Genomic DNA, 10,104 nt, shown 5'->3' with positions numbered 1-10,104 from the left:
TTGTTGCCTTGGGGTTGGAATCTCTTTGCTTGTAGCTTTTTGTAGCAAAGTCTAAGTTAATGAGAGGAGAGTGTATGGGAGTCAATAGGAGTTAATATGGAAGTGAAAGTTAATTGACAACTAAATGAGGTAGAGACTAACGAAAATGAGTGGGAGAAAGTTATATATGGGAATTAATGAGAGATTATAGGAGTTGAGAAAGGAGAGAGTGGGAACTTTTGACATTTGAATTTCAACTAGCAAAGTGCTGACAGAAGAGCGTGGAAATGGGATAAATCTGGGAAATTTTCGGTTAAATCCTTCTATAACGCGATCTCAAGATCAGAAGAGCAGAATATTCCAGTACAGATCGTCTGGTGTAAGAATGTTCCCACCAAGGTGGCCTTCTTTGTTTGGCTGGCCTGCCTGAATAGACTCTTAACCAGGGACTCCATGAGGCTCAAGAGGAATCTATGAATCATCTGCTGCTACACTGTAGTTGCGCCAAGAAGGGTGGTTCAAAATCTAGAACCTGTTTGAAATAAAGAGCTGCTGTCCAGAATCAGTTATGGATTTTGTATGAGGTTGGATTGGAGAACAGGAGGTTTATCCTTGAATGAAAAACTGGCTTGGAACATGGAGCCTGTAGCAGTGTTTTGGTACTTATGACAAGAGAGAAATGTAAAAGTTTTCAAGAACAAGAGCAGCTCTCCAGACTCTGTTTCTGAGAATAGTGGACATTGATGTCTTGGCTATGAGAATATCTTTTTGTAAAGCAGGACTGGGAGGGTGTAGATCTGATTGAGCAGTGTTTTGTAAATCCCTGTGTAGTTGTACATGTTTTTTGTTCTCTTTTATTTCTTTTAGTGACATTATACTTTACCTGTTTTCGAAACAAAAAAAAAAGAAAGAAAGATATTGACCATATCAGCCCAATACATTCAAAATATCATTGCAATTATGCAATATAAATTATATTAATCACATGTGTATCATTGACTCCCGTTGGTGCTTTATGAATTGATTCATCTTATTGTCAAGCACTATCATTCAGGTTTTCTGCCATGAAATGGGTGAGAGTAAGGTCCTTCTAAAAAAGATCAAGCCTCAGCATGCGAGGCATAGAAAGGCATAAACCTCAAGAATTAGTGACTATTGAATGATTTAATGCAAACAAAAATTATTTAATGTATTTTAAAGTTAAAAACATATAGGAGGTGCATTTTGATAATTATGGGCCAAATAAAAAGAGTAAATTGAAAAGCCAATAGGGCAAATTGAATTGTTAGGGGTTCACTCTTGATTCTGCTTAAATAAAGTGAGATTTTTCTTATTATATACTACACTATTGGGCACCAGAAATGTAGCAATCCAAGTTTGCTATTTTTCTCTATTTTTTTTCCTCCACAAGAAAATACATTTTACCCTATTTTCACCTCTCATTTCTCTTATTATATATATATACAGAGAGAGAGAGAGAGAAAAGGTGTTCGGCATCGATGCTGCTACATAGGCTGTTTTCTGATAAAACAGCACTGGTTTTGCTTGGTACCAATGCTGTATTACAGTTTTCAGCATTGGTCTACATTATCCAACACCCAAGATGATGCCACATTGTTTTCATGTCATTGCACCACTGGCAGAAATAGGTTATTTTCTAAGAAAACATTGAATTTGATATTTCTTCAAACTATACTTTTCCAATTTCCAAAGTATGGTCTGGAATAACGTTTTTTTTTTCTAGAAAAACGATACCAAATAAGGTCATTTTTCCTTTTTAGTTTTTGAGGCATACGCATATATTCCCACTATTATCTTAGACTGTTTAAGAAAATTACAGTTTTGCCCCAGGGATGGTATGTTTAACGAACTTACTGGAGTGATACCAAAGGCTACATGGAGAAATACCAGTTGTTTCCAATCTTCTGGATCAAATACCAATGACCCTTCCACTTTGCTAAGACCTTTTTTTTTGTTGTTTCTTTTCCTTTGACACAATGTCATTTAGTTCTTTCAAGATTTGTGTCTCCGGTGAAAAGTACACTCAACGTCATGTCTCCAAGGAAAACATCTTTGTCCTTGGCACTGGATTATAGTTTAATATTCTGTCTTTTTTCCAGTAAAATGCTGTACATTGTTATTAAATCACTTCATTATTCACCTTTAAGCATTTCTTCTTCCTTCAAAAAAAGAAAAACTGTTCTGATAAGATGTGGTCTATGGTTTTCCAAACGTCAGCCAGCTTCTTCTCACTTCCAAGCCTCAACCAGCCTAGTAAACCACATATACGCCTTCTGTTCTGGTGTCTATGGCCTCTTCCCAGAGGTACCCATTGGAGCAACCCCAGATCAGACCCACTACTCTGTCTCCTCCTGCCAATAATGCCTCCACCTGGGTTATAACTCCAGTTGCACAGCAAACTATTCAAACCAAGAAGATTGCTATTGAAATTCCTGTCAGGATTGTCACACTGGGCATGCTCTCAGCATTGACATTCTTCCTTTACCTTTATGGACATAGTGGGAAGCACCCAATTGAATTGCAGAAGCTCGTTAGAGGAAACTCCCAATGGTTTCTACGGGAACAAGCAATCCCTTCCTCAGACTTTCTCTACCTTGAACCCATTATTGAACCTTCCAATACGAGAGGAAGCAGGAGACAAAGGCAAAATAGGATTTTTTTCAAAAAATTAAATAGGTCACTTGACGCCATTTTTAACAGTTCTTAATGTTTTATTAATAAAGGGTATTTTTAAGTCCAGTGGGTTCAGCCCATGAGGTATACTTAAGTCCATTCAAAAAACTCATGTTATGTTTAAGTCAACTTATGAAAATACAAGGTATATTTAAGTCTTTACTCTTTAAAAAATTACTTATCTCAATCCTCTAGTGGCTTTACAGAATCCTTTAGGGGTGAATGCCAATAAATGTCCACTTTAAGAAAGTCCAATACTATATTTCTTATAAGAAAATGACCCATGTCTGCAGGTGCACATCCTCTTTACATCAGTCTACAGGAAATTCAGACTCAGTAAAATTAAAGAAAGGCATGTCCGTATCTTTTAAGAAATATGGGATGCACCATTTGGTGTTAAGAAATGTGTAACAAAGCTACACTATTGGACAAGAACAGTTTATCTGATCAGTGGTCCTCAATGTGAGTTTGGGTCAAATAAAACCTCATCCCTGGAAAGAATTTTAGGGGGCATGTTCTTATCTTTTTAATAAATGCAAAAAATTTGTTAACTTTTCTATGAAATACCAAAAGAGTGGGTAAAATCTTACAGCACTTTACACACCTTGATGATAATGATCCTAAAGACTACTCTTTCTTTTTCTGAAGTTTGACATCATCAGGAATCCATGAACTCCAATATAGTGGCACCAGTGTACATGCAACTTGTATCAAAATGCCATGTGGCAGCCCCGAAAAGTCTTTCTCTGAGATGCCAATATATTTCACAAGTGCGACGCCAAGATACCCACTCACAATAAATGCAAATGCAATAGCAGACATGACAAAGGCCATGAGAGATCCCTCGCAACCAGGTGGGCAGAGTTGTGCCATTAGGACACTGAATGGTAACAACTTGAATATGAATAAGACCTCCAATAACCCTGAGAAAATCACTACATACACAGAATCTGGAATACCAAGGTTCCGATAAAATTCCTTCACAAACAATACATCTGATAACATGAACATGGCCATCACAACCTGAACTGCTGAAATTAGTTTTCTTGGTGGGACTGATTTCAATCGTTGATTATAGATTACACTCCATAGAAGCATCGCTGCTTGTCCAAACACCTTAGACAGTCCAAGAACAGATGAATCAAGGCTCAGATACTGAGTTTGGTAGAAGAACATGGTTCCTGTCAAGACTGGGATAACGGCATAAGAAGCTGCAAACCATACAATTGCATAAGCAATCTCTGGCTTATGCAATGCAATTGATAGCATGGACAACTGTTTACGGATGCCAGAACTAGATGGATTCATGGGGAGGTTAAGTGAGCTTTCTCGGACTACCAGTGTTGTGAGGAGCTGGACAGATAGAAGAAGACCAAACACAAGGAACATCATCTGTGGGGAAAACCGATCTATAACAATGCCTCCAAGGAGGTTTCCGAGGACTCCACCAACAGAGGTAGCAATCCAAACAAATGACTGAAGCTCACCAGATGAAGATGGTTGTGACTTTTTGGAAGATGTTGGTTGCTTTCCTGTCTCGGCAACGAGGGCATCATTGGCAACCTCAACAATAGATGCACCAAGGTTGCTAAGGAGGAGAAGGAGACTAACAGTGAAGATAGAGATGCTTGTTGAAGGAAGGACTGCAATGGTTAGCCATGACACTGCCTGCAAGAAAACTGCACCAACAAAGTTAACTAAGTTACAATAACGAAGTTCATAACGACAAAGTTGTTGCTAATTCTGCAAAATATTAAAGGTGGTGTCTCATTTCAAATTTCAATAGATCTCAAACATACATTTGATGGTTAAGAAATTGGGAAAGATAGTCAAAGGGGTTCAGAGAGATTTAGAACATTGACCATTGAGAGAGAGAGAGAGATTTAAGAATGGTCTTATTATAGAGAGTAATGATGGATTTTATTAGAGAATTTTTTTATGAATATTTTATTAGAGAAAATTAAAGCCTGATGGTTTTTTATTGTGACATATTTTTAATAATTCGATTGAAAAATAAATAACCACATGCAAAAAATAAGAGAGGGAGGTCTGTGTGAACATCAAGGTGAGAGTGACAATTGGCCTCCCTCTATCCTCTATGTAGTATAGATATAGATGCCAAAAATACCAATCTTATACATGGAGCTTCACATATACATTTTTCCACTATTATGTAGGGAAGAATTTCATTGCAATATGCTTTGGGTTGTAGGTCTCACCAAGGCCTTTAAGACCTAACCTCATTGCGATGTGCTTTGGCTCAAACTAACTAAAACATTGCCAATTTCTATCCAATGTTTCCAAAGTTTCAGCAAGCCATGGAGAATGGTGCATAGGAATCAGCCACCCTTTCTCCAGTACCACATAGGGCCATAATCTGGTTGGAATATCTGAATTTGATACACTTATTGAAACTTCAAATCCGAATACAATCCAAAATCTGATATATCAGACTCTGTTGTCTTTAAAATAAAGAATAATTAAAAATTAAAATAATAATAACTTATAATAAATTTATATAAATATAAAATATTGGATTTATTAATTATAAACTTTATGTAATTTTGTATAATATCTATATATTTAAGGCCATTTCACAATGTTGGTCCCAACTATATAGGGTCTTGGGAAGGGTATATTGAATAGATTCCTAACCTTAAGCATTTTTTGCACAAAGTAGAGCTCTCACACATAACCTTCATTCTTATGCTGGCCAACTCAAGATTTTACTATTACACCAAGTAATGGTCTTGCATTATTATATTATGTATAATCAGATCAGATGAGATCATATCCACATCTGATCCTATTAGTAAATGGATGCAGGTTCTAAGATCTGAATGCAACATAATTAGATTGGTTTTTGGACTTTCGGAGTTCATTGATACAACATGTTCCACTTCCACATAAACCAAGGTCTCTTTCAATCCTAGACACCACGAAACTAGTACACAAGCCCAGAGCTACAACAGGACAACCAACAATGCCTAGTACACAAGGCCACATATTCCACCCATACTCCTACAATGCCTAGCCACCAGGAAACTAGTACACAAGCCCAGACCTACAACAGGACAATAACAAAAAAGCCCAGCCCTAAGCTGCCAGAGTAGGTTAAGTGTAACTTAAATACTCATCATTCCAATTTAACATACTTCATTGAATAGATTAGTGCATAATGGATAACCCACTGAGAGCCCATGCCCACTACCAACCAATGAAGCATCTATCTCGGCCCAAAATAAATGGGTAAATTTAGAGGTGTAAAACGGATCGTGCTAGGCTGGCACGGCATGACGCACAGGCGGCGGGCGCAAAGTGCGGGCCATGCCGCCCTCCCCTAGGATAATTTGGGGGTCAGCCTGGCATGGCCCATGGCCCAAGCCCATGTCGTGCCATGCCATGCCACAGGCCGGGATGGTTCGTGGGCCAAGCCTTGGGCCAAAGCTATTTATTTAAAAATTTGAAGAAAAAAACAAAATTTTAATTTATATGAATTTTGATGTATACAATTGCTTATATATACAATAATTAAATAAATTAGTATAATAAAATTGAAAACAATTATTTATTTTACTAATAATATTATATACTATATATTGTTATATAATTATAATTTATATAAATATATTATATATTATATATAAATAATATATATGGGTCAGGCCAGGCCGGGCCGTGCCAGCATGCACAGGCTATGCCACCCACTACCTGGCCATGGACCTAAAACCCCATAACCAACACAGCCCATACAATCGTGTCGGGTCGGACCACGGGGGACACAGCCCGATTTACACCTCTAGGTAAATTACACTATTACAATTAGCCACCTTTGTACATGGAGAGGGGGAGGCAATATTTAGCCCCCCAAACTTTGTTTTGCAACAAAACCCCCCCTTGAACTTCTAGATTCTATCACCCACTTACCCGCTAATGGGGTCGATGGTGAAAGTAAAAGTACTAAATTGCCTATTTGAGATTCAATTAGGGTGCGATTGAAGCTGGATTAGGTCAGGTGGAGGTCAACCTTAACTCAACTCAAGCTATGGAACTCCGACCCAAACCCTCACCCTAACCCTTGGGTTGGGTTTGGGTTGAACCAACTTCTCTACTTCCTTTTGCCAAATGTCCCTATGCTGTAGACTCAAGGGTTGAGGTCAATTAAGTTAAAAGCATTATTAATATGTAAAAGAACATACTTATCATGCTTGGTGCCATAGGCGAATAAGGGTGAACATTCTTGGCCTGGCCCGGCCCAGGCTGCAAATTTCTGGGCCCGGGCTCAAGTTTTTGTATGCAGACCCAACACCTAGGACCACATCAAACCTAGGAAATTCTGAACCGAGCTTGGGCCTAAAAGTTTTATTTTAACATATAAATAAATATTTATTTATGAATTGACATTTACAAATATATGTATCAACACTTGAGTCAATTGAGTCAATTCAAGTATAAGAATTGTCCTCCTAGCCTGATGTGGGTGTTGAAAAAACACTCGATGATTGCACTATTTAGTGTCATTCCAATTCCCACGTTATTCAAGAAGAGGAAAGAAGACTTTGCCTTCATCTAGTAAGCTAAGTCAAATCAAGCATAGAAATTAAATGAGGCCATACCTCATTTTTTGTGCATAAACTTAAAACTTAGCCGAGCCCAATTTAATATAATTTTATTTTATTTTATGTTTTTTAAATGTTAAATAATTGATGAAATGTTAAGGTGGGGACAACGTGATGGAATCTAGATGTGAGTGGGGTACTTATGGCAAAACAAAGTTGAGGGGGCTGATGGTCACTACCTCCTAATTACATGGTGCCTATCAACAACTTGCCCAAATAACTTTTTTGACGCCAAAGTTGGGTCATACAGACATGGGCGATACGGATTTTTGTATCAAGGGGACGATTGTGGGTTCCATCACCACGTGTATGATTATACCAACTTGTTGTTTGGGAGCTTCTTTTCATGACACGTGGCCGTTCGGAGCCACGTCTTAATACTAACATAATACCATGCTCCTGAGTCAGATCGGGTCTCTCCTGAGTCCGACTATGATACCGAAAAAGCATGCTACCTAAAAAAATGATCATGAACTCACAAGTAAGTCCCAACAGCTTTTTGAACCAAACCGCGGCGTCGCCACTCGCTGCGTCGGCGACCTCATCGTTTCGGCCTTTCCTCAGTGTCTTCCCTAACACGCGTTGCTTCAGGAAGAAACCAGAAATCGAGGGCAATTCAGCCAATATGTCTTTCCCACCGAAGTGAAAATACAATTTTACCCTCACACGTAAAGCTATTCGAAAATTCCAGTACCAGTAGCAAGTAGCAACCCTATCTCGCTCCATCCCCGGTTCCCCGGATCCTTTAATTTGTTCAACAGGTGAGGACGAAGAGAAATAATAAATAGTAATTTTCTGAGTTCAATTGAAGGCGTTTTTGAATGATCTTACCTCCAATGGCGATGTAAGGGATCCTGTGCTGGCCTCCAATGTAAACGGCGTCGGAGACGATTCCGTATATAGGCTTTCCGATCATCGGAAGGTTTGCCGAGTTCTGCAACAGCTGAAGTGTGGAGGGATCCACTTTGAGACCGTCTTTGAGAAAGAAATTCACGCCCATCCATGGAAAGCATCGGAAACCCTGAACCCAAAACCCGAATCCCAGCAACGGCCGGAGCGTATTCCCCGCGGAGGCCACCATTTTGCTATCAACCAGAAGATCAGCACCGATTTGAGTACGAACGACGAAGCCCCCTCTCTGGACCCTGTCACTCTGAAGTGGAGACTGGGAGACTCAGGTCTTTCTAATTTTTTCAGGGCCTTTCGGGGTTTTGAATCAAAGGCTCACCGAAGGCCGGACATAACACTTTGCTTTGCGGCCCTTTTTTAGGACACTTGGCGTTTAGATCTGATGGAGTGATCAGTTCTCACCTTCTCGCTCTCGGCCACAGCGACAGGTTTATTGGGAAATGCCGGTGACCGGTCCAACCGTGTTCTGACTTCTGAACTTTCCAGAAAGCGACGAACTGACGATAGTTTGGCCTGAAAACTTCTAAAGTTGAGAAACTGATTCGGTGTAACCATCCACATCCTCATACTTTACGATTACGAATGTAGGTTTAGGTTATCTTAAGCCCAATCTAATCCCAATTTAAAGCCTTAATTTTTGGTTTTAATTTAGATTGGTTTCAACGTGGTCCATTGACATTCATATTCTTGGATCAGATATTGATTCAATCGGACCCAATTCAATATAAATTCATTACAAGTGAATCAGGTTCAACGATTCAATAAATACTTTGGACCATTCAGACTGATCTGGTCCAATTCAATATGTCTAATTGGTCGGTTCAATTCATCTTAAATTGATTTTGGATTTTGGTTTGGACGGATCCAACCCAACATGGATTCTGGGGCTTGTGTTAAGTTGGGTTGGTCATTTATCCGGACTCAAGAGAGCCCAAGCCCAACTTAAGTGGTATTCATCAGGATTTGCCAATGTTCCAAGGGGCTATACTCAATATGTTTAAACCATGGCATCATGGTTCCCAACAGACGGTTTAAGACAGTGCTATGAACAAGGATCGATTTTAGTGAATCATTGGTCAGAAAATGTCAAAGTAAACAATAAGAAATAAGATCGAAAGCGAAATTGGCTCCTTTAAGCATACTTTACAATAAATTTGTTTTCAGCTTTTCAGTTAATCTTTTGTCTTTTTTATTGTATTTTTAATCAGCGCTGGACATGCCCACCAAAAATAGAGAATATAAAAGGGCTTCTTCTTTTAATTAACTCGAATCAAACTGTGGGTGGAAATTAGATCTGAATAAGTTTATACTTTATTTCATATCTATGCCTCAGAAGAAAAAGAAATATTGGCTTCTTTCAACCTGAAGAAAACATAACTGTGGGCTTGGGCTTTGTTTTCATTTTAAAAATCCATCCAGTGGTTGGGGTTGCAAAACCATTGAAAATTGTATTTCAAACAAGTTGGGTTTAGATTTAGGGCTTTTAGTTAAATTTAGGGTCTGCTTGTTTGTTGGATTTTGAGAGGGGGGAGAGTTTGTTAATGGGATTTTAGTTCCTATTGACTAAGATATCTATATTTTTTTTTTTAGATTTAAGTAGGGTTTACGGAAAATTTATTTTTCTTTGGGTATATCTCCTTGGTGGATAAGTAACTTTCTCACTTGAGAGAAAAGTTGTCAATGCATGGATGGGACAAAATTACCCCTTTTAATAATGGCTTTTATGGTTAAACAATCATTATCTTATTTACCTGGGAAATAAAAAAACATGGATAAGTAACTTTTCGAAAAGCGAATGGGACCTTAGAATAAATTTATCTATTAACCTACTCACCCCTTGAAATCTAGGTTGAGTTACTTATTTTACCCTTTCATTGATTTGTCATCAGTTTTAGCAATAGAA

The 10,104-nt window shown here is 38.4% G+C and overlaps 1 protein-coding gene across 2 annotated transcripts; it reads right to left on the bottom strand.

The window, feature by feature from the left end:
• Positions 1-3,196: 3,196 nt before the first annotated feature.
• On the bottom strand, positions 3,197-8,818 carry LOC104603914 (putative folate-biopterin transporter 7). 2 transcript variants are annotated; one of them, XM_019198886.2, is made up of 3 exons: positions 8,124-8,818; positions 7,772-8,035; positions 3,197-4,352 (listed from the first exon to the last, which is right to left on the bottom strand). In XM_019198886.2, exons 1-3 carry the CDS (start codon positions 8,371-8,373, stop codon positions 3,301-3,303), a joined length of 1,566 nt encoding a protein of 521 aa, XP_019054431.1. In that variant the 5' UTR covers positions 8,374-8,818; the 3' UTR covers positions 3,197-3,300. The 2 variants fall into 2 exon arrangements, with proteins under 2 accessions (XP_019054431.1, XP_010266379.1); XM_010268077.3 differs by lacking the exon at positions 7,772-8,035 and having other exon boundaries at positions 8,124-8,778.
• Between the last annotated feature and the right edge of the window lie 1,286 nt (positions 8,819-10,104).

This window comes from Nelumbo nucifera, chromosome 3 (assembly GCF_055504915.1).
Source record: "Nelumbo nucifera cultivar China Antique chromosome 3, China Antique-T2T, whole genome shotgun sequence".
Lineage (NCBI taxonomy): Eukaryota > Viridiplantae > Streptophyta > Magnoliopsida > Proteales > Nelumbonaceae > Nelumbo > Nelumbo nucifera.
Note: the sequence above shows the minus strand (reverse complement) of the source record. Positions and strands in the feature narration are given on the sequence as shown.

Coding starts and splice junctions, on each gene's coding strand:
- LOC104603914 (XM_019198886.2), bottom strand. CDS start 8,373: ATGGTGGCCTCCGCGGGGAATACGCTCCGGCCGTTGCTGGGATTCGGG. Junction 8,036..8,123: donor CCCTTACATCGCCATTGGAG/GTAAGATCATTC, acceptor AACAAATTAAAG/GATCCGGGGAACCGGGGATG. Junction 4,353..7,771: donor AAAGCTGTTGGGACTTACTT/GTGAGTTCATGA, acceptor TTGTTGGTGCAG/TTTTCTTGCAGGCAGTGTCA.